Here is a 25,215-nt window from a genome sequence, read left to right as displayed (position 1 = left end):
AAATAAAAAAATTCATAAATAATATTTATTATTTTTTTATTCAATATATTAAAGTTAATATTATTATTTTTACTACAAGAGCAAATTGAACATAAGTGAAGAACAAGGGAGAAGATGTAATCACTAACCATATGACAATTTAGTGATCATAATATTATTTATATTATGTTATTATTATTAATACTATTATTATTAATAATACTATTATCATTAATAATATACTATTTTTAATATTATTATTATTATTATTATTACTTTTATTATTATTATTAATATTATTCTTATTAAAATTAATAATAGTATTATTGCTATTAATATCATTATTATTAAATTTAATAATATTTTTATTATCTATAACAATATATAAAAGTGATTTTTTTTACACATTTTGTTTTCTAATTTTATCCTTTGTAATATTAAAATGTAATAAACTTGACAGTTATTTATTTTAAACTGAAAATTTGAATTTTAAAATACATAGAACAATTTGAATTTGAAAAAATAACAAATTTATTTTTTAACAATTTTATCCTTTGAATAACTATTTTTTTTAAATTCAAATCATTCTTTCCAATAAAAGATCATCTACATAATAAAAAAAATACATACAATAAATTTTTTTTAAAAAAAATTATAATAAATTTTAATAAAAAATATATTTTTATTTCAATAGTTATTATAATAATAGTAATTTTTTGTCAAAAGAAAAAAAGTGTACAGTATTTACATTATTCATCTTTTAATATAAAAATAAATTATATATTTGTTTAATAAAATAAATAATTGAATGTTATTTTTATTTTAAAATACTTAATTAATTTATCTTTTTAAAAATATCGGTTACATATATATATATAATAATTTATCTTTTTTTAATATATATATATATATATATATTATTCTCTAAAACAAAATACTCAAATTTTTTATAATTTAATAAATTATTTACTTTTAAAAAAAAATTATCAGGAACCACCCTTCTACCAAATCCATTAGTATGTGAATTCAATAAGCTAACCTTATCAATTTATTATATCCTATAACTCTCAATAGTTTGTAATCTAGCATCACATTGTGTCTCATTTCTAAAAATTATGATTTTGAGAATTTGGTCTTCTGAATTGAACTTAGATAACAGCTCAATTTTTACAATTTTCTTCAATTGCTAGTAATTTGCATTTTGTCTTCTTATAATTAATTTCAAATTGAACCATCTTCATCTTCTTGTAATTAAGACTTAAAATCAAAGTTTAATTAGAAATTGTTTCGACTTAAAATCCGATAAACTGTTATTGATATTGATTTCTGAATGATGTCAGACTATATTAAATGTATGGGAACATAGATATATAAAAGAATTAAGAAAGTTTATTGATGTTTCCAAAGTTGGCTTACATATATAGAGTGAAAAATGTTATTATAAAAGAATAACATAAGAGAAACACTCTTCATTTGGTGCAACAACACCTTTCTCCACCAGGAGGAATACAATAACCACCATTTGTGTGTCCAAAGAATTTACAATAAGATACACATTTTTCATGGTTGGGACATATTCCTCCTAATACTTTTGGTATTTGGCAAACCATTCCAGCAGGTGTTGGTGTATACTCTCCTGAAATTTCTGCAAAATAAATATTATTACAAATTATATCCAAATTAAGCTTTTTCTTAACTTTTATCAAATCATATTTAACAAGCCGAGTTAATACTCTATCTCATTTTATTCCGTACAAAGTGTTAATGAAAATTATTAAGAAATGGACTTTAAGTCTAACTCAACTTTATAAAACCGGTTCAATGTGAGGTTTGCATGACCCAGCAAATTTTGTTAGGATAGGTTCGAAATAACACTTATATAATATGAAATACTCTAATTTCTAGTCGATGTGGAATCTCCAATAAAAATAGGAAAACAAAAATTACAACTAAAAACCATACTAAACAAAACATATATGAGTTTATTACCTGAAACCAAGAAAAAAGCAATGCAAACAATTTGGAAGAACTACATCAAAGTTTTGATCTTCATACTCATTCTTTGAAGAAGGTCTGAGTTTTTTTCTTTAACTTTTGAAACTTATATTGATATGTATGCTAGAGAAGATATGGTATGTATAGATATCGTACGTATATATATAGATAGATGGATGAAAGTTAAACCCTATAATATTTTTATTGTGCACAAACTTAAAGTAGAAAATACTATATTTAATAAATGTATACTGTGATTTTAAAATTAAAAATTCATCATACTCAATAATATTATTAAACTCAATTATATATTACCTTTAAGAAATGCTTACATATATAAGTATTGTATTATTATTATTGGTCTAAAAATATATTTTAAGATAATCAACTTTTTTTAAAAAATAGTTATTAATTTTAAAGAAGGAGACATTTAGATTATAAATTTAGTTTTTTTTTATCAATGAGATTATAAATTTAAATACCATATTAATAAAATACATTACTAATTATTAATTATTGATGAAACCAATTAATTATAAAATAAAAGCATTTGCAAACATAAGTATTATGTAAAAATTTCGGAAATATTTAAATAAGTACTTTAAAAAAAATAAATGAAGATAAAACTATGAAAGGAATCTTTTATTATACTTAATCAGTATATAAGTTGAATAGTTGTTTGAGTACTAATAAAATTTTTTCTTAAAAGAGTAACAGAAATTTGTACCTAAATAAATAAAATTAAATAAATAATATTAATTACTTTTTTTATTAAATATATTCAAGTTAATATTATCATTTTTACTACAAGAGGAAATTGAACATTGGCGAAAAACAAGGGAGAAAATGTAATTACTAACTGTATGACAATTTAGTGATCTATTATGTTATTATTATTAATATTATTAATACTATTATTTTTAATAATACTATTATCATTAATAATATACCATTTTTAATATTAATATTAATATTATTATTAATATTATTACTTTTATTATTATTATAATTAATATTATTCTTATTAAAAATATATTATTAATAATAGTATTATTGTTATTAATATCATTATTATTAATATTGATATTATTATTTAATTTAATAATAATATTATTATATATTATTAAAGAAGGAAACATTAAGATTTAGATTATAAATTTAAATGCCACATTTATAAAATACATTATATATTATTAATTATTGTTGAAACCAATTAATAATAAAATAAAAGCATTTGCAAACATAAGTATTATTTAATAATTTAGGAAATATTTAAAATAAGTACCTTTAAAAAAATAAATGAAGATAAAAAAATGAAAGCAATCTTTTATTATATTTAATCAGTATACAAGTTATATACTTGTTTGAGTACTAGTAAATTTTATTCTTAAAAGAGTAACTGAAATTTGTACCTAAATAAGGTTAAATAAATAATATTTATCACTTCTTTTAATATATTAAAGTGAACATTATCATTTCTACTACAAGAGAAAACTGAACATAGTATTATTACTATTAATATCGTTATTATTATCATTATTAAATTTAATACTATTATTATAAATTTTTGTTGTTATCTATAATGATATATACAAAGAATTTCTTTTACACATTTTCCCACCTAATTTTATCCTTTATAATATTAAAACATAATAAATTTGACAGTTATTTATTTAAAACTGAAATTTTTGAATTTTAAGATACATAGAAAAATTTGAATTTGAAAAAAATAACAAATCTAATTTTTTTACATTTTATACTTTAAATAACTACTTTTTTTAAAAATTCAAATAGTTCTTTCCAATAAAAAACCATCTACAAAATAAAAAATTACATACAATAATATTTTAAAAATATTTATTTTTATATTAATAAAAATTATTAATTTAATAATATATTTTTATTTCAATAGTTATTATAATAATAGTAATTTTTTATCAAAAGAAAAAAAAAAGTTTACAGTATTTAATAAATATTTATATATACATATATTTATATATATATTTAAAAAAAAAATTTAGTCATTCCTGTTATAATTTAATAAATGAATTATTTAACAAAGTTTCATCAGAACACCTTCACTACAAGAAAATAAAAATCAATTTAGTGACAAAAAATAATTAGTTGCTATAATGACTAAATTAAATATCATTTAGAGATTATAAAAAATTTTGGTTTCTAAATTAGTTTATATTTTTGTTAAATAATTTCTAAATTGATATCTAATTAGCTACCAAAGTTTTAACTACCAATTATTTAAATTCTAAATTTGGTAGCAAAAACATTGATAAATAATTAGATACCAATTTAGAAACCATTTAACAATGATAGAAACTAATTTAGAAACCAAAAGTTTTTTTAGTTTATAAAATGGTATCTAATTTAGTCATTATAGCAACTAATTATTTTTTTTGTTTCTAAAATTGATTTCTATTTCATTATTTTCTTGTAGTGCATCTACCAAATCTATATAAGAATGTCAATCCAAAAGGTTTGGAGTTCTTTGCTAACCTTTCCAATTTATTCCTTGAACATTTTGAACAACACATCAATAACAATTTTCACAACTACTATCAAATTAAGAACCTTGTTTTCCAAAATATCAAAAGAAACCACAAATAAAAAGAAATAATTGATTATCTTCATCATATAGTCATACATGTTAACTATGTCTCCTTCCATTCACTTATTTAGTTAGGTGGTTTTTCATAAATGAAAAAAAACTTTAAGTTTAACTCAATCTTATAAAATTAACTTATAAGATGAGGTTTACGTTAACTTATATATTATGAAATATTTTTATTTTAGTTGATATGGAATCTTCAATAAACCTTTCATCCTGGTAAAGTATTTCAATCAAATCTTTATACACGAAATTCTTCAACGTGAGATACCTATCTAACAAAGCTTCCAATAACTCCTTTGCTTCAGAGTTGTTCTCCACCAAGTAATTCATTGAACAACAAAGTGTACAAGGATTCTTTGAGGCCACATATACTCAAAGCTATCTCAAATAATTCAAATCACTACACTTGCAAAGGGATTTAATCAATATTTTGAAGAAAGATATATTAGGGATATACCATTAAATCAAGGGATGGTGTTCCATTATGCACCTAATTATGTCAATTTAGTCTTGGAGAATGTCTGGATTGTGATGGTTAGTGAAATCTGACATATTAGGAACAAGGTCATCTTTAAAGGTAGAGTAGTGGATCATTTAGAGGTTTTCTCTTTGGTTCAATTGAAGGTTTGGTCTTGGATCTCCTCTAAAATTCCATCTGTTAGTTTTTTACATTCAGATTGATGTCTTGAACCTTTGGTTTGCCTACACTCGATTTAGTTTTAGTTTTAGTTGGTTCGTTTATGGTTTTGGGGAATCTTGATAGAGTAGTTTGATTGAAAAAGTTACATTGACAAAGTTATATTTGATTGAAAATAATAATTATTTATTATTGAATTTAGATAAATTGTTTATTTTATTTATTATTTTGTTATTGATTTAATATTTTATTAGATAATAGTGTCATTATTACACTAAAATATTTGTTTTCTTTCCTTTACTTGTATTTCTAAATTAATTAGACTATGTGTACCTTTTATGTTCTTCTACCATTGATTATTAATTTAGTAATTTTCTACATATTCTTTCCAAAAAGACTCTTAAGAATGATGGACCAAACAAATAAGTCACTTGTTAGACACTCCATCCTTACATAAATTTTCATAAGAAGGAGGAGGAAGAAAAGTCTGAAAAGCTTGGGAAAGTAAAATTGTTTAAAATGAAATATTTGTTGTTTTTATTAAATTATATAAAAGAATCATAATCTTACTGTAAAAATAAGATGTGAAAAATTGTTTCATTATATTAGCAATCTATGTATTTAATCATCTCAGATAAAATGACTAACTCTAGTTTTTAAGACTTAAAATCAAAGTTTAATTAGAGATTCTTTCGACCTCAAGTCGGATAAACTGTTATTGATATTGACTTCTGAATGATGTGAGACTATATTAAGCGTACTGGAACATAGATATATAAAAAAAATTAAGAAAGTTTATTGATGTTTCCAAAGTTGGCTTACATATATAGAGTGAAAAATGTTATTATAAAAGAATAACATAAGAGAAACACTCTTCATTTGGTGCAACAACACCTTTCACCACCAGGAGGAATACAATAACCACCATTTTTGTGTCCAAAGAATTTACAATAAGATACACATTTTTCATGGTTGGGACATATTCCTCCTAATACTTTTGGTATTTGGCAAACCATTCCAGCAGGTGTTGGTGTATACTCTCCTGAAATTTCTGCAAAATAAATATTATTACAAATTTTATCCAAATCAAGCTTTTTCTTAACTTTTATCAAATCATATTTAACATGCCTAGTTAATTCTATATCTCATTTTATTCAGTACAAAATGTTAATGAAAATTATTAAAAAATGAACTTTAAGTCTAACTCAATCTCATAAAATCGGTTTAAGGTAAGGTTTGCATGACCCAACAAATTTTTCTACGATAGGTTAGAAATTATACTTATATAATATGAAATGCTCTAATCTCTAGTCGATGTAGGATCTCTAATAAAAATAGGAAAACAAAAATTACAACTAAAAATCATACTAAACAAAACATATATGAGTTTATTACCTGAAGCTAAGAAAAAAGCAATGCAAACAATTTGGAAGAACCACATCAAAGTTTTGATCTTCATACTCATTCTTTGAAGAAGGTCTGAGTTTTTTTTTTTAACTTTTGAAACTTATATGAATATGTATGCAAGAGAAGATATCATATGTATAGATATCGTATGTATATATATATAGATAGATGGATGTTAAACCCTATAATATTTTTATTGTGCACAAAATTAAAGTAGAAAATACTATATTTAATAAATGTATACTGTGGTTTTAAAATTAAAAATAATTATATATTACCTTTAATGAATTGTTTAAATATATAAGTATTGTATTATTATTGGGCTAAAAATATATTTTAAGATAATCAACTTTTAAAAAAAATAGGTATTAATTTTAAAGAAGGAAACATTTAAATTTAGATTATAAATTTAAATGCCACATTAATAAAATACATTATTTATTATTAATTATTGTTGAAACCAGTTAATTAGAAAATAAAAGCATTTGAAAACATAAGTATTATGTAATAATTTAGGACATGTTTAAAATAATTACTTTAAAAAAAAATAAGTGAAGATAAAAAAATGAAAGAAATCTTTTATTATATTTAATCAGTATAGAAGTTAAATAGTTGTTTGAGTACTAATAAATTTTATTCTTAAAAGAGTAACAGAAATTTGTACCTAAATAAATAATATTTATTAATTTTTTTTATTAAATATACTAAAGTTAATATTATCATTTTTACTACAAGAGGAAATTGAACATAGGCGAAGAAGAGGGAGAAGATGTAATCACTAACCATATACAATTTCGTGATCATAATATTATTTATACTATGTTATTATTATTAATATTATTAATACTGTTATTATTAATAATACTATTATCATTAATAATATACTATTTTAAATATTAATATTATTACCTTTATTATTATTATTAATATTATTCTTATTTTAAAAATATTATTAATAATAGTATTATTGATATTAATATCATTATTATTAATATTAATATTATTATTAAATTTAATGATAAATTATAAATATTTATATCATCTATGACAATATATATAAAAGGGATTTTTTTTACACATTTTGTTTTCTAATTTTATCCTTTATAATATTAAAATATAATAAATTTGATAGTTATTTATTTTAAACTGAAAATTTTAATTTTAAAATACGAACAATTTGAATTTGAAAAAAATAACAAATTTAAGTTTTTACAATTTTATCCTTTAAATAACTACTTTTTTTTTAAAATTCAAATCATTTTTTCCAATAAAAAATCATCTACATAGTTTAAAAAATTACATACAATAAAATTAAAAAAAACTATAATTAATTTTAATAATAACAAAAAAAATTAATAATATATTTTTATTTGAATAGTTATTAAAATAATAGTATTTTTTTTCAAAAGAAAAAAAAGTGTACAGTATTTACATTATTAATATTTTAATATAAAATTAATTAATTAATTATTTTAATAAAATAAATAATTGAATATTATTTTGATTTTGAAATAATTAAATATTTTATCTTTTCAAAAATAACAGTCACATATGTATAATATTTTTTTTAATATATATATTTTTTTATTCTTTAAAAAAATTATTCATTTGTTTATAATTTAATAAATGATTTACTTAAAAAAAATTATCAGGAACCACCTTCAAATAAGCTAACCTTTTCAATTTATTCTATCCTATGATTTTGCATAGTATTGTGTCAATTGTCAATAGTTTGTATTCTAGCATGTGTCTTCTTCAACTCACTCAATACCACAAAATTCATCACATTATCTTCTCCAACACATCCAAAAACAATTTTCACTCCTACTATCAAATCAAGAACCTTGTTTTCCAAATATGAACAAAAACCAAAAACAAAAAGGAATAATTGATTGTCTTCATCATCATCAATATCATTCACTTCCTCCATTGTTATATAGTTTTTCAGAAATGAAAAAGCGGATTTGAAGCTTAATTCATCTTTATAAAAATCAGTTTATGAAATGGTGTTTGTATTTACTTATATACTATAATCAGTTTATGAAATAGTGTTTGTATTTACTTATATACTATGAAATGTTATCCGGAATGAGAAAAAAGCTTTCAGATCTTAGTGTCAGAAAGACATTCCTGTGCTACCGATGATCATATCCGAAAAACACATCTCAATTTTGAATTTGCATATGCAATTATGTATTTTATATATATATATATATATATTTTATTCAAAATAGTATTAGAATATTTGTGTTTATGATGTTATACGAAATAAGATAATTTGTAAAAGTTGTGTTGAGATTTGATTGGATGAATGTTAGATAGACATAAAAATGGACCACACATACAATGAGAATTAGGGTTCATGCTAAAATAATCATTATAAGTGGTCGAGAAATTGTAAGATTGAAATAAAGTACAAATCACGATCCAAGATGAAACATTCGCTTTCACATTTATGTATTTGACGTTTATGATCATAATTCTTAATGATAGTTTTAAACTGCTATTTCTTTAACAACACTTATATTAATAATGATTCTAAACTCGTTTTTTAAAAAATATTTTAATTGGTATTAAATTTTTTAGCACAGTTATAATTATATAATCTACGTATCTTATACTGGTTAGCTTCTATATGTACTATAATATATACGATCCCTCATCTGGATATGTATATATTATTTTTTACTGATAAAAAAATTGAACTAGCTTGAGGAGTTGGAGCAGGAGCAGATGGATTTTGAACTGGTTCATGTCAAGGAAGTTAAAATTGGCTTTTTAATAAGTGTACTGAAAAAAAATTATTAAATAAAAAATAATTTTAAAAATTAAAATAATTAGTTATTATTTGACTAAATTACTAAAAAAATTATTGATATTTAAAGTAGTTTCTATTATTAATAAAAATTTATAAAATAGATTTTAAATTGATATCTAACATGGACTTTAAACCTAACTCAACTTCATAAAATCAACTCATGAAATTGAGGTTTGCACCCACTTATATACAATAGATTGTCCTCATATGTAGTTGATGTGAGATCTTCAACATAACCTTTAGTTACCAAAATTTTAACTACTTACTACCTTATATTTCAAATTAATTTTTATTAGTCTTTTAGAGACTAATTTAGAATGTAAAATATTAGTAACTAAAATTTAGATAGCTAATTTAGATATAATTTAAAAATTATTTTATAAATTTTTATTAATAATATAAATAAGTGTAGTAGCACTGAACCTTCGTCTATGGAAGAAGAAGATGGAGAGTTACGTGTGGAAAGAAATCATTTAAGTTTATGAAGTTGTTGGTTTTTAATTGGAAGAAGTGAAATGTTGAAGTTGAAGTTCCCAAGAAGTATGGTTCTTCTGATAAGAGTGGCTGCTGTTTATTTTATTAGGTAGCTGATGAATGTTGTGCCAAGGGCTCTGCATCGCCACCATGCTTCTACTATGTCATTCAATCACCAATCTGCACCCTCATCAAAAGAGGTGCTGTTTTTTTTTTTTTGCAGAGATGATAAGATCATTTTTTTAATCAATAACAAAATAATAATAGTAATAAATATATCTTGTATAATAGCTCATATATGCAATCTAAAATGGTCTTTTTATTAATATCTATCAAATTTATAGGAAAATAGTTGATATGCTGCAGAGAAAATTGAGAACGAATCAAATGAGATGATTCTATTTCTTATTTTTAATGTTTTCGATTTCGATTCCGTAGGAACAAGTCATAGAGATTGAGAAAAACAATATTTACAATGTTGCAGACCAAATTTTCTCCCATTGATTTAGCTATCGAAATTTTGGTTGCTAATTTGGTTTCTGATTTTGGTGACTAAATTTATCTGCGATGAATTTAGCGTTTCTGAATTTTGGTAACCAAATTTCCGGCGATCGAGTTAGCCATCGAAATTTTGGTTGCAAATTAGCGACCACTTTATAATTCAGTAGCTAAAGGCTTTGTGATTAGGGTTTTCACTTCCATCTTTATTTGGTGACTATTTTGGTCGCAGATGTGTTTAACGACTGATTATAATGCTTTTAACAACCAAATTTGATGGTCGCTAAAAGTGATTTTTTTTAGTGATCATATTAAAAAATAGATTTTGAGTTTAGTTCAATCTTACCAAACTCAATCATAAAGTAAAATTAGCTATATACTATAAAATATATTTATTTCAAGTCGATATAAAATTTTCTAACATTCTAAATTACAAAAATTTTTAAAAAATCTACAAACTCAAATTAAAATAATATTTATTGCTCTAAGAATATGTTTCTAGAAACAACTTTAGAGAAGAAATATACGAAAACATAAAATGAATTTTCTCATGAACTAAAATTAGTTTATTTGGTAGGAAATTAGATATATTGTCTGTAAATGAATGATTTTGACTTGAGGAAATTGTTATTGTAATTTATAAAAATATAGTTAAAATTTTATAAAAATAGATAAATAAATATGTTATACATTGTATACCATACCTTTTGCCGAACCCTAATCCAAATAGTTCCACCATGCAAGTGGTACCATTGATTTTGATTTCTTCTTTATTGATGTTCAGTGATTGGTTGGTGGGTATCAATCACATGTGACACAATGTACATGTTATGTACGTGAGACCCACTTCTTATGCTTTATTTTTAACTACAAAAATCATTAAATAACAATAAATTTTAGACATAAAAAATAATTAGTCACTATATTAACTAAAATAGCACTACAAGAAAATCATGAAATAGAAACCAATTTGTAGAAACCAAAATAATTAATTGCAATAGTAACTAAATTAGAGACCATTTTAGAAACTAAAAAGAAATTTGGTTTCTAAATTAGTTTCTATTATTGTTAAATAGTTTTTAAATTGGTATCTAATTAGCAACCAAGGTTTTTGCTACCAAATTTAGAAACTAAATAATTGGTAGTTAAAATCTTAGTTGCTAATTAGATACCAATTTAGAAACTATTTAACAATAATAAAAAATAATAGAAACTAATTTAGAAACCATTTTTTTTTAGTTTCTAAAATGGTCTCTATTTTAGTTTCTACTGTAACTAATTATTTTGGTCTCTAAAAATTAGTTTCTATTTCATGATTTTCTCGTAGTGTAGATGTTATTCTAGACATTAAAAATTTATTGATATCTAAAGTGGTTTCTATTATTAATAAAAATTGGTATCTAACGATTAACTACTAATTTTTAGAGACGGATTTAGAATCTAAAACATTGGTAGCTAAATATTAGTAGTTAATTTAGATATTAGTAGCTAAAACATTGCTGGTTAATTGAGATATCAATTTAGAAACTATTTTATAAATTTTTATTAGTAATAGAAACTACTCTAGATACCAATTATTTTTTTAGTTTATAAAATGATCTCTAATTTAATCAATATAGTAACTAATTATTTTGGTCACTAAAATTAGTTTCTATTTCACAATTTTATTGTAGTGTATTAATTGGTGATTGAAAAGTTGGTAGAAAAGACATGTGATACGTATGAGTGATTAAAAAAAGCATGTGAGAAACAATGTAGAATGTTATTTAAAGGGTTAAGCTAGGCATTGATTTGGAATAGAAGAGAAAAATTGAAGAATGGAGAGAAAGAATAGAATAGTTGTATTTGGAGGAAGTGGTTACATAGGGAAGCATTTGGTGAAGGCAAGTATCTCTTTAGGTCATCCAACAATTCTCTACACTCGTCCTTCACAAACTCTTCCTTCCAAGACACAACTTTACAAGGATTTCATCTCCATGGGAGTCACACTTGTTCAGGTTATCTTCATTCTCTCTTAAAAAGAACTTTTTTTTATCAGTAAAAAAAAATTAATAAATTGAAGTATTTAAGGAATGTTACAACTCGTATAATTTCTATTCAAATCTCCATTTTTTCTTTAGATTCTACGTTATTTAAATATTTGACTTCTTTTATTAGTACAAAATAGTAAATTAATTGAAATATTTTAGAGATATTCCGACCGTATTACAAAATTTACACGATACCTAATTCTAAATATATATGGCTTAGCTACTCAGATAAACCAATTTAAAGATATGACTAAATTATGATATATTTAAAAAATGAAAAAAAAGAATATTTTAGGATTACTTCAATCTTATTATAAGATAGGTTATCTATATATATAATACTTTTTATTTTAATAAATAGGTTGGAATAAGGTTAATTTTAATTTTTTAATAATTTTTTTTAAGAATATTATGTAGTTTCTCTAATTTTCCTAATGAGTGTTAATTGGTGGAGCAGGGAGAACTTGAGCATGAGCAAATTTTGGGTGTGATTAAAGAAGTAGACATTGTGATTTGTGCACTTCCACTCCCTCTACTTATGGAACAACTCAAAATCATAGAAGCTATCAAAGTTGCTGGTAATATAAAGGTGTAAGAACATTTTCATTAATATTTCTTTTATTGACAAAGAATATTGCTAATCACTTCACAAATCTTTATTTTTTTGGATTATTATGTTAATCCAAGAGTGATATTTTTTATCTAAAGTATAAAAATTACTTAAATTTATTTTTCTTATTGATGTCTTGATCCGTTTTTGAGTTTAGTTATGATTATAAGTTTATGATAGTTTATAATTTGTGTAAATAGATTTATTGGTATTGTTTTTTTTGTGTGTATTTGTTGGTAGGTTTTAACAAAATTATTGGATTTTTCTTTTAAATGGAATAGGTGACATGTATTATTATTATTCTTTTCTGGTAAGAAAAATGTGCTCAAATTTGTGAACTAATTCGAGTAACTATTAACAACTTTTTAAATTTTTTTAATATTTTTAATTCTAATTATTTATTTTAAATTATGTAAGTAAATATATTTTTTTTTGAAATTAAAGTTTCCCAACACTATTTATTTATTTTTATAAATAATTAATGAATGAATGAATATATTAAAATATTTATGGGATAAGTACAAACAATAAAGTCTCCCAACCCAACCCATGCTGTTATAACTCACAGCATCTATACCCTGTTCCCTCCCATAAGTACATTACATTAAATAATTACTTATTTTATTTTATTTAAAAGTAACATATTAATTAAGCTTAAAAAAAATAAAGTTTGAAATAAAAAATTAAATATTTTTGTTTATAAAATTCAAAAAGAATAATTATTATACTCTAACAATATCTAAAAGATTTTATACTACCACTCAATTCTAAATTGTCTTACAACAATATACAAAAGTACACTTTTTAGAAGACATTGCTTTAATATAAAATAAATAATTGTAACAATATATATGATTAAATTTATAAACTCACTATTATATTTAAATATGATTTAATAAAAATTTAAATATTTCATAAAAAATTACAAATATAGATAAAAATAAAATAAGGAGTTTGGGTGTTATTTTATTAATAACATAATGGACATGTACATGTTTATTCTAAATTGGAAAAGGTATAAATGTGAGAAAAAGTACCTTAGAGTTGGTGTGGGTTTAATTTTCTATAAATAAATCATGTTATTTTTTATTTTAAAACTTTATTGCTTCATATTTCCCTTTTTAATTAAATTTTAAGATGTATTATTTTAAGTAAAATACAGAAAGTGAGTGAGATTTTTTTGAAAATATAAAAGAATGAATATCATTTTACTGAAATTATAAGAAAGAGATAAACAACTTTTAAAAATTAGAAATTATGCAATTTTTATATTATTAAAAATTTAATAAATATTACTATCTATTTTAAACCTAAAGAAAATGTAACTTTGTTTAGAAAAAACAATTGCTTATCTAATCTAACCAATAATATTTCATCACCTACCAGGACAACTCAACTATGAAATAAACTTTAAACTTTTATTATGTGCATAAATATATCACTACAAGAAAATCATGAAATAGAAACCAATTTTAAAAAAAAATAAAAAATTATAGTGACTAAATAAGAGACTAAAAAAAATTTGGTTTTTAAATTAGCTTATATTATTGTTAAATGGTTTCTAAATTGGTATCTAATTAACAACCAAAGTTTTTGTTACCAAATTCTGTGTTGCAGAGATTCATTCCAACAGGGTTTGGTGCAGAAGAAGATAGAATAAATCCTCTTCCTCCATTCCAAGCTGTTCTTGATGAGAAAAGAAAAATTAGAAAGAAAATTGAAAGTGCTGGAATCCCTTACACTGCTATCTATGCAAATTGTTTTGCTGCATACTTCATTAACTATTTGCTTCATCCACATCAGAATCTCAACAATATTAATGTTTATGGCAATGGTGAAGCCAAAGGTAATAAAATCTCATAAACTACCCACATAATACTTTTCATTTATTCAAATTAATCAACAAAATTTGCATGATGTGTTTTTATTTTTGTAATATTAATTTGATTAAATTTTGTGTTGATTAGCTGTGCTAAATTACGAAGAAGACATTGCCATGTTGACTGTTAAAGCTGCAAATGATCCAAGAACACTTAATAGAGTGCTTACTTGTCGTCCTCCAAAGAATATCATATCACAAAATGAGTTGATATCATTTTGGGAGCAAAAGTGTTCTCAAACTTTTACCAAAACTTTCATTGCTGAGGAACAACTTGTCAATCTCTCACAGAGTAACTCAATTTATTTGTCAATCTCTTTCTGACACGGACAATGATATGACACAGACATAGATACGAAAATACGTATAATTTATAAAATGTAGGAGGGACACAAATCTACATATCTTATATAATTATGAATTATAAATTGACAATAAAGATTTATGTGCACAAGTATGTTTCAGTTTTTTTAACAAAAGATATTTCTCGTGGATGGTTCAAAAGGATTTGTTCTTTATTTTCATAATAAAATTTTATACAATAAATTTTAGTTTTTAGAAAATTAATGTATTTCTCCTTTCTAAAATTGTGTTAGAACCGTGCTAGAATGGTCAGAAATCTAACAAATATTTTTTGAATTTGACACTTCACCGATACATATCTTACAAGTGTAATACGAGAGTCGGTGTCCGAACTTACATGTAAATACCTTCTTTATCTTATATTATGGCTATGTTTTGCATCGCAATTTTTTTAGAAAATTGATTTGACTTTATGCATAGTATTTAGCAAATAAAAGTTTTGATGTTTGAGTGGTTTGATCTTTTGTAATGGTAAAGTTTCTTTTCCATATGATCCATCTTGCAGGTTTGCCCTCTCCCCACAATATTCCAGTTTCCATAATTCATAGTGTCTTTGTGAGAGGAGACCTTGTGAGCTTTGAGATTGGAGAAGATGAACTTGAAGCTTCATTGCTATATCCTGATTATAATTATACTTCCATTGATGAAGTTCTTGACATTTTTCTTGTTGATCCTCCAACTCCTGCATCTGCTTCTTTTGGATGAACTTATTTCAAATTCCATAAACTACCTCTTTTGGATGTGTCTTGTGGTATCAAGTTTAAGGACTTAAACCAAATGGAATTCAGTTTTTATTCTGCTATAAAGTTTATGGGTTTGTGGTTGTTTATAGAAGCAACAATTTTTTTGCTTGTGTTTTAAGATGGGAGTAATTTTTTTTAATACGATTAAAGCATTCCTTAAATACTTATTTTAATTCATTTATTTTTTTATATAAAAAAAAATATATTAAATAAATAAATATAAATTACTTGAAGGTGACTCAATCCTTATACAAAAATAAATAAATAAAATAAGATAGAGTTTTACATCCGAACCTATTCCAAACTCCCAACAAAAACTATCAACTAACCCTTATCTAAAAAACAACACATCCAAAGAAGTTCACCCTTATCAACAATCAGAGTACATCAACATGTCAAACTCATGAAAAACATAAAACATAAACAAATCACTAAGCATAAACCGCCAACAATTAGGGGAACTTATAAAAATCCCCTTTACAAATATTGCATCAATTGAATATACCACGATCTCAACAAAAATCATAGGTATTCCTTTTCACATCACTAATATTCCTCCTTAGAGTCTCTTTATTCTAAAATAAGAGATAAATGCTCTTTATGTAAACAAGCTCCTTACTCCACTTAGGAGGACAAATTGCTTAAGACCATTTTGTAAAACATACAACTTTTTCCTTCCTAAAACAAGGAGTTAGAGAGACATACAAAAATAAATTAAACAAATCTATTTAAAAAAATTTATACATACTAGAGGTTTCAGACACCAATCAGACTAAGTGAATTCTGCAATTTTTTTTTTACTAGTAATCCAAATCCAGACTTTTCTTTGAGCCACCGTAAAAACCTCTTTTTTAATACTTGGTTTGCCTTTGCCTTTTCTTTTTGTTTTCAATATTTTTCTTTTTGTTTTCAATATTTTTGTTTTGTACTGTTTTTTAACTTAATCAATTATATCAGTCAAACTTAATTTAATTGTTGTTTTATTTTTTTCTTTCTTTTCTCACCTTTTTATATTGGGTAACCTTGGCTACTATGAAAAAGAAAAATCATGGTTTTGATACAAATTATCATTGAAATAAATGCATTTCCTTCAATCAATTTTTTTTTTTTATATTTTTTGTAGTGAATGAATTGGATAAATTTACTTGTAAGTGAACAAGATGAATAATGGATAATGGATTTTCTTTTAACCTCTAAAAAAATATAATGTACAGATATAGAGTTATATGGTATAAAGGACATCAAATATCCTTTACATTTCGAATATCATAAGAGTCAAAATGATTAATGTGTTCTTTCTTATATTCAACACCATTAAGTTTTTTGAACAGACTCTTGATTGATTCAATCTTAGAATCTTACCATTGTTTTATAAGTTAAATATGTTCTTTTGTCTCTGTACTATATCGCGAAATTGATCTTCATTTTTAATCTAAACTTTAGACCATCGAGGTGTCTTTAGTATGACAATGATTGGAATGGGCCTTTGACCACATATGACATTAACTTTTTTTGACATGTATTATATTATAACATTCACGTCAGTGATAGTCGTTGTTCACATCAACATGAAAGTTCAGGTTAAGATTATTTATTACTGTTGTGAATGTTATAATAATATAATATAATCCATACTGGAACTTCATTCATCACGTAAAAAATTTTTAATGTCGTCTCGTATTAAGGATGCATTCCAATCGTTTTCATGCTACAAACATTTCGATGATCTAAAGTTTAAATCAAACACAAAAACCAATTCTGTATTGTAATACAATAAGAAAAACTATATTTAACCCTCGAATCACATGTTGTGAGTGGAATTCGAGATAAACATCTTCAATTGATCTCAAAACTTTATTCTCCATGGTGGTGTGACCTAAGTCCATGCGATCAAAAGATAAAAACACCATCTTTATTACATGATTTAAAAACTCGACCAAATCTTATTTAGACAACATTTCTTGAATAGTTTACATGAAATTTGAAGCTTAAACTTTATGTATATATATTATATAAATACAAAAGAAGTTCATTCAAAAGCAGCATATGGAGGAGGAGGTAAAGGATGAACCCTAAAAATATGAAGAAGTTCATCAATGGAGGTATAGTTATAATCAGGATATAACTGTGAAGCTTCAAGCTCATCTTCTCCAATCTCAAACTTCATCAGATCCCCTCTTGCAAATACACTGTGAAGGATAGAAACTGGAATATTGTGTGGAGGAGGTAAACCTGCACATTATATGCTCACACAAAAAAAACTTTACCATTAGGAATCTCACAAAAGCTAAGTACAAGTTAATAAATTTTCTTACTCTCTGATTGTTTCACTAGTTCTTCCTCCAAAAGAAAAGTCTTGGTAAAAGTGTGACCACATTTTTGCTCCCACAGTGATATCAACTCATTCTGTGATATGATATTCTTTGGAGGACGACAAATAAGCACTTTATTGAGTGTTCTTGGATCATTTGCTGCTTTAACAGTGAACATAGCAATGTCTTCTTCGTAATTTAGCACAGCTAATCAACACAAATTTTAATCAGAGTATAAACAAATTTATATTAACCAAAGAAAAACACTGTTATATTAATTGTTATATTAACAAAGAGACTAAAAAAATTATTAATATCTAAATTAATTTTTATTATTGATAAATAATTTTTAAATTGGTATATAATTAGATATCAAGATTTTAAATACTAACTTTATGATCTAAATAATTAGTAGCTAAAATTTAGGTAACTAATTAGATACTAATTTAAAAATTATTTATCAAAACTAAAAATTAATTTAAATATTAATAATTTTTTTAATTTTTAAAATAATATATAATTTTATCAATATAACAACTAATTATTATTTATCTTTAAAATTGATTTGAATTTAAAGATTTTTTTACTAGTTGCATGCAATTAATATTGCTAATAGTAATATACAGAATAGTATCATTGCATGCTACCACTTAATATTTTTGCAACAAAATAAAGCAGGGTTTGCTCATATTTTATTATTATTTTCTGAGATTTTATTTTACTATTCATTTTACCATCAAAATTTCAATTTTCACACATTTTATTCGTTTTTTTTTTAATTTTTACACATTTTTCTATTTGGGTTAATAAAAAAAAGTCCATTTTCAAAAACTAGTAATAATGTTTTTTAAGAAACATATCATTACTTTGTTATACATTTAACATATCAAGGTACAAATATTAAAAAATATGATATATATATAATGTTGTTAGAATTCTTTAAAAATAGATATAATCTACCTATGTATTATTTTTATTAATATATAAGTTTTGGTATAAACCTTATTTTTTGTATTTTATTTTTAATTTTTAATAATATTTTTTTTATGTGATGAAAAATGATTGTTGTTACTTTAAAAAATTTTATTAAAAAAAAAACTGAGTAAAATATAGAAAAACAATGATAGTGAAGTAGCAAAAAAATATAACATTAGGTCAAACCAAAAGCAATTACATTTTTGTGAATGCATGCATGTGCCCATTAGTCAACTTAAATACAAACTAAAATGAATAATATTTTTAAATTTATTGATTTTGAGGTGATAATTAATATATATTGCAAAAAGAAAATAAGATCTGTATATTTGTATTAATGGTAATAATTTAAATAGTTAATTTGTGAGATTTGATACCTTTGGCTTCACCATTACCATAGACTACAATATCCTTCACATCTTCATATGGACGAAGCAAATAATTGACAAAATATGCAGCAAAACAATTTCCATTAATAGAAGTGTAAGGAATTCCAGCAGCTTCAATTTCTCTTCTAATTTTCATTTTCTTTTCCAATAAAACTTCAAATGGAGGAAGAGGCTTTGTTCTTTCTTCTTCTGCTCCAAATCCTGATGGAACAAATCTCTGCAATACCAATGCACAAAACTAACTCAAATACTCAAATAAACAAATATTTAATTACTGGGGAAATCAGGTTTAGGATTATCCATATTTTTCATGAAAGGAATGTGTGTACTGATAAGTTGGCTAATTTAAAATTTATTTATATAGAAAATCTTTTCTTTGATATAATAGGTTGTCATCTAATCTGTTCTTAGAATTCTTTATGAATAGGTATATATAATCTACCTATGTATCGTTTTTGTTAATATATGAGTTTTGGTCTAGTTCCTCCATATTTTTGTATTTTCTTGATTTTTCTTTTTTAATAATACTTTTTTCATGCGATGACAAATGATTGTTGTTACTTGAGATGTCAGCATAACTAAGATGTTAAGTTGCATAAAGATACCTAACATAAAAGTTTTTATTTAAAAAACAAATATTTATTTAGACGAGTGTTTCTTTTAATTAGATTTTGTACTGAAAATGGAATTCTCAAACTTTATATTTAGATTATTTTATTATAATTAGATTTTGAAAGAGGTATATAATTTGGATTTTGTAATGATTAATGAGGAAAATGTACCTTTATATTTCCAGCAACTTTGATGGCATCTATAATTTTGAGTTGGTCCATGACTTGAGGGTATGCCAATGCACTTATCACAATGTCTGCTTCTTTAATCACTTCCAGAATCTGTTCATACTCAAGTTCTCCCTGTGCTTGCACTTTACACTCTTTTAGAAAATCACCATATCAAAAATCTATTTTTCAAAGAAAAAATATATTAACAATACACTTTCACCACATTATTTAAATGCATTATTAAGAAGTGGACTTTAAGCTTAAGTCAACCTTATAGTCGATGTGGGATCTCCAACACACCACCTCACGCTTATAGTGACAGTTCGTGTGTGGGACAAGGCTCTGATACCATATTACAACGTGGACTTTAAGCCTAATTTAACCCCATAAAACCGACTCATGGGGTAAGGTTTGCACCCACTTATATACAATGAAATATTCTAATCTCAAGTCGATGTGGGATCTCCATTTATTATTATTACTATTTTTTTATCAGCAATAAAAAAAATTACTTTAAAGTAATTCAACGCAGGTACAAAATTGCATAGAAACGAAGAACTTCTTTTCCTAAAAACTTGTTACTAACTTTTTACTAGAACAAATATCGTCTCATACAAATAAGTATATATATGACCTGTATAAGTGTGACTCCCATGGAAGTGAAATCCTTGTAAAGTTGTGTCTTTGAAGGAAGAGTTTGTGAAGTGAGAGGACGAGTGTAGACAATTGTTGGATGACCTAAAGAGATACTTGCCTTCACCAAATGCTTCCCTATGTAACCACTTCCTCCAAATACAACTATTCTATTCTTTCTCTCCATTTTTCAACTCTTCTCTTCTCTTCCAAATCAATGCTTAGCTTATCCCTTTAAATAACATTCTATATTTTCTATCAAATGTTTTCTTTTATTAGCATATATATCATATGTCTTTTTTACATGCTATTAATATTGATACCAACCCAATGAATACCAATTAAGAATAAAGCAAAACAAGTGGTCTCATATGCATAATATTGTATTGTATCATCACATGCATTAATTGATACCTACTTATCAACCACTGAATATTAATTAAGAAAACAAGTGGTGCCATATGGCACTTAATGTGTGGGGATGTATAACACGTGGTGCCATATGGCACTTAATGTGTGGGGGAGGTATAAGTACTCGTTTCAAGTTCAATAGTTTTTTTTTTTAAAAGTTTTCATATTAGGCATCACTATGCAACTTGACATCTCAGCTAGGCTAACACCTCAAGTAACAACAATCATTTGTCATCACATGAAAAAAATATTATTAACAAAAAAAAAATACAAAAATATGGGGGGACTAGACCATATTGGACGAATGATGTTTATAAATATATACTCTTCTTCACTTATTGTATGGTGAAATAAGCATTAATACTACCAAAAATTTATTTAGTCTCTAAAATGGTCTCTAATTTAGTCACTATTCCAACTAATTATTTTTTGTCTCTAAAATTGGTTTCTATTTCATGATTTTCTTGTAGTGTAATTACTAATATTTAGCTACCAATGTTTTAGATTCTAAATTAGTATCTAAAAGTTAGATACCAATTTAGAAACTATTTTATAAATTTGTATTAATAATAGAAACTCCTTTAGATATTAATAATTTTTTAATTTATCTAATTTAGTTAATATAGTAACTAATTATTTTTTATGTCTAAAATTTATTGTTATTTAATAATTTTTTAGTTAAAAATAAAGCAGAAGAAGTGGGTCTCACGTACATAACATGTACATTGTGTCACATGTCATTGATACCAACCAATCACTGAACATCAATAAAGAAGAAATCAAAATTAATGGTACCACTTTGCATGGAACTATTTGGATTAGGGTTTAGCAAAAGGTATGGTATACAATGTATAAGATATTTATTTATCTATTTTTATAACATTTTGCCACAGAGAGTTGTAAGAAAAACTATATTTTTATAAATTACAATAACAATTTCCTCAAGTCAAAATCATTCATTTATAGACAATATATCTAATTTCCTACCAAATAAACTAATTTTAGTTCATGAGAAAATTCCTTTTATGTTTTCGTATTTTTCTTCTCTAAAGTTGTTTCTAGAAACATATTCTTAGAGTAATAAATATTATTTTAATTCGAGTTTGTAGATTTTTTTAAAAATTTCTGTAATTTAGAATGTTAAAAATTTTATATATGACTTGAAATAAATATATTTTATAGTATATAACTAATTTTACTTTATGATTCAGTTTTGTAAGGTTGAATTAAAATTAAAATTCATTTTTTAATATAATCACTAAAATAAAATCACTTTTAGCAAGCACCAAATTCGGTCGCTAAAATCACTATAATCGGTCGCTAAACACATTTATGACCAAAGTATTCACGAAATAAAGATGGAAGTGAAAACCCTAGTCACAAATCCTTTAGTGACCGAATTATAAAGTGGTTGCTAATTTGCATCCGAAATTTCGATGGTTAAATCGATCGTAAAAATTTGGTCACCAAAATTTAGAAACGTTAAATTCGTCGCAGATAAATTTAGTCACCAAAATTAAAAAACCAAATGAAATTTCGATGACTAAATCGGTCCTAGAAGCAACATTATGTGATTATTGTTTGTTTCCTTTCAACATATCAACTATTTTCATGTAAATTTGATAGATATATAAAATGTCCCGCAATATATATATATATATATATATAATATAAAATTCCAATAATAACATCAACCATATATTAAGTTGATAGACAAATAATATAGGATGAAGATTTGGTACCATCTCTGTTTTCAATATAATGGTAAAAAGACCATTTTAGATTGCATCTATGAGCTATGTTGTGGTATATGTTCTTTGCTTTTGACCTACTAAGTGGTAGAGTTTTTAGCCTTATATATAAGGGTTGAAACATTTCTAAAGTGTTCCATTTTTTTATTTTTTTTATTGTTCAGAAAAAAAATATTCAAATTATTTGATTGGAAAGGGAAGGACTTAAACCAAATGAAATTCATTTTTTATTCTGGTATAAAATTTATGGGTTAGTGGTTGTGATCTTATGTGTAGAAGCATGAAGTTTAAGGACTGTTTTTTTTGCTTGTATTTTAAGATGGGAGTAACTCATTTTTTTATACGATTAAACATTTCCTTAAATAATTATTTTTATTTATTTATTTATTTCTAATAAAAAAATCTATTAAATAAATAAATATAGATTACTTAAGGGTTACTCAATCTTTATACAAAAATAAATAAAAAAATAAGATAGGATCTTACACTCCAACCTATTCCAAGTTCTCAACTAACTTTTATCTAAAAAACAGCACATCCAAAGAAGTTTACCATTGGCAAGAACTAGAGTGCAACACGTCAAACTCATGAAAAACGTAAAATATAAACAAACCACTAAGTATAAACTGCCAACAATTAGGGGAACTTATAAAAATCCCATTTACAAATAACGCATCAACTGAATATACCACGATCTCAACAAAAACCATAGATATTGCTTTCCTAATCACTAAAATTCCTCCTTAGAGTCTCTTTATTCTAAAATAAGAGATAAATGGTCCTTATGTAAACCAACTTCTTACTCCACTTAGGAGGACAAACAACTTAAGATCATTTTGTAAAACGCACAACTTCTTTCTTCCTAAAACAAAGAGTTAGAGAGACATGCCAAAATAAAGGAAACAAACCTATTTCACAATTTTTATACATACCAGAAGTTTCAGGTAGTGAACTATGTATCTTTTTCTTTACTAGTAATCTAACTCCAAACTTTTCTTTGAACCACTTTAAAAAAATCTTTTTTTTAGTTTGCCTTTGACTTTTCTTTTTGTTTTCATTATTGTTGTTTTGTACTTTTTTTTAACCTATATCAGTCTAACTTAATTTAATTGTTATTTTATTTTTTCTTTCTTTTCTCACCTTTTTATATTGGGTAACCTTGGTTACTACGAAAAAGAAAAGAAAAATGGCACAAAGTCTCATAGGTTTTATAAAAAAATATAAGTCCAAGAATAAAACAAATATAAAAATGACAAGAGTCATGCTCTTTTTTTAATCATGGTTTTGATACAAATTATTCATTGAAATAAATGCATTTAATTCAATAATTTTTTTTTTTTAATATTTTTGTAGTGAATGAATTGGGTAAATTTACTTGTAAGTGAACAAGATGAATATCAGATAATGGATTCTCTTTTAACCTCTAAAAAAAATACACATCTAGAATAAATTTACAGCTATAGAGTTATATGGTATAAAGGACATAAAATATCCTTCACATTTCGAATATCATAAGAGTCTAATTGATATGTTCTTTCTTATATTCTACACCATTAAGTATTTTTAACAGACTCTTGATTGTTTCAGTCTTATTAGAACCTTACCATTGTTTTATGAATTAAATATGTTCTTTTGTATTTGTATTATAACGTAAAATTTATCTTTATTTTTAGTCTAAATTTTAGACCATTGAAGTGTATGTAGTATAAAAACAATTGGAATAAATATTTGACAACAAGTTACATTAACTTTTTTTTACGTGCATTATATTATAATATTATAATATCAACACTAGATAATCGTTATTCACATCAGCATGAAAGTTTAGGTTAACATTACTTTATTATTGACGTGAATGTTATAATATTATAATATAATCTATACTGGAACTTCATTCATCACA

At 23.9% G+C, this 25,215-nt stretch overlaps 2 protein-coding genes and 2 long non-coding RNA genes across 4 annotated transcripts; 1 reads left to right on the top strand and 3 right to left on the bottom strand.

The window, feature by feature from the left end:
- Positions 1-1,350: 1,350 nt before the first annotated feature.
- On the bottom strand, positions 1,351-2,084 carry LOC137834085 (uncharacterized). Its single transcript, XR_011084882.1, has 2 exons — positions 1,969-2,084; positions 1,351-1,624 (listed from the first exon to the last, which is right to left on the bottom strand). It is a non-coding gene; the product is annotated as an uncharacterized lncRNA (long non-coding RNA).
- Positions 2,085-6,015: 3,931 nt separating this feature from the next.
- LOC137836186 (uncharacterized) lies at positions 6,016-6,745 on the bottom strand. Its single transcript, XR_011085201.1, has 2 exons — positions 6,633-6,745; positions 6,016-6,288 (listed from the first exon to the last, which is right to left on the bottom strand). It is a non-coding gene; the product is annotated as an uncharacterized lncRNA (long non-coding RNA).
- Positions 6,746-12,230: 5,485 nt separating this feature from the next.
- LOC137836185 (eugenol synthase 1-like) lies at positions 12,231-16,058 on the top strand. Its single transcript, XM_068645038.1, has 5 exons — positions 12,231-12,431; positions 12,922-13,053; positions 14,692-14,920; positions 15,042-15,245; positions 15,822-16,058. Exons 1-5 carry the CDS (start codon positions 12,252-12,254, stop codon positions 16,019-16,021), a joined length of 945 nt encoding a protein of 314 aa, XP_068501139.1. The 5' UTR covers positions 12,231-12,251; the 3' UTR covers positions 16,022-16,058.
- A 1,833-nt stretch (positions 16,059-17,891) lies between these two features.
- On the bottom strand, positions 17,892-21,434 carry LOC137834653 (eugenol synthase 1-like). Its single transcript, XM_068642752.1, has 5 exons — positions 21,152-21,434; positions 20,518-20,649; positions 19,724-19,952; positions 18,375-18,578; positions 17,892-18,291 (listed from the first exon to the last, which is right to left on the bottom strand). Exons 1-5 carry the CDS (start codon positions 21,335-21,337, stop codon positions 18,089-18,091), a joined length of 954 nt encoding a protein of 317 aa, XP_068498853.1. The 5' UTR covers positions 21,338-21,434; the 3' UTR covers positions 17,892-18,088.
- Between the last annotated feature and the right edge of the window lie 3,781 nt (positions 21,435-25,215).

Source organism: Phaseolus vulgaris, chromosome 5 (genome assembly GCF_000499845.2).
Source record: "Phaseolus vulgaris cultivar G19833 chromosome 5, P. vulgaris v2.0, whole genome shotgun sequence".
NCBI lineage: Eukaryota > Viridiplantae > Streptophyta > Magnoliopsida > Fabales > Fabaceae > Phaseolus > Phaseolus vulgaris.
The sequence above is the reverse complement of the archived record's forward strand: the minus strand, read 5'-3'. Positions and strand labels throughout refer to the sequence as shown.

What these genes read in the sequence shown, in the direction of transcription:
- LOC137836185 (XM_068645038.1), top strand. Translation starts at nt 12,252, where the DNA reads ATGGAGAGAAAGAATAGAATAGTTGTATTTGGAGGAAGTGGTTACATA. An exon ending in TGGGAGTCACACTTGTTCAG is followed by an intron (nt 12,432 to 12,921) that starts GTTATCTTCATT and finishes TTGGTGGAGCAG; the next exon opens with GGAGAACTTGAGCATGAGCA. An exon ending in AAGTTGCTGGTAATATAAAG is followed by an intron (nt 13,054 to 14,691) that starts GTGTAAGAACAT and finishes TCTGTGTTGCAG; the next exon opens with AGATTCATTCCAACAGGGTT.
- LOC137834653 (XM_068642752.1), bottom strand. Translation starts at nt 21,337, where the DNA reads ATGGAGAGAAAGAATAGAATAGTTGTATTTGGAGGAAGTGGTTACATA. An exon ending in TGGGAGTCACACTTATACAG is followed by an intron (nt 20,650 to 21,151) that starts GTCATATATATA and finishes GTGCAAGCACAG; the next exon opens with GGAGAACTTGAGTATGAACA. An exon ending in AAGTTGCTGGAAATATAAAG is followed by an intron (nt 19,953 to 20,517) that starts GTACATTTTCCT and finishes TTGGTATTGCAG; the next exon opens with AGATTTGTTCCATCAGGATT.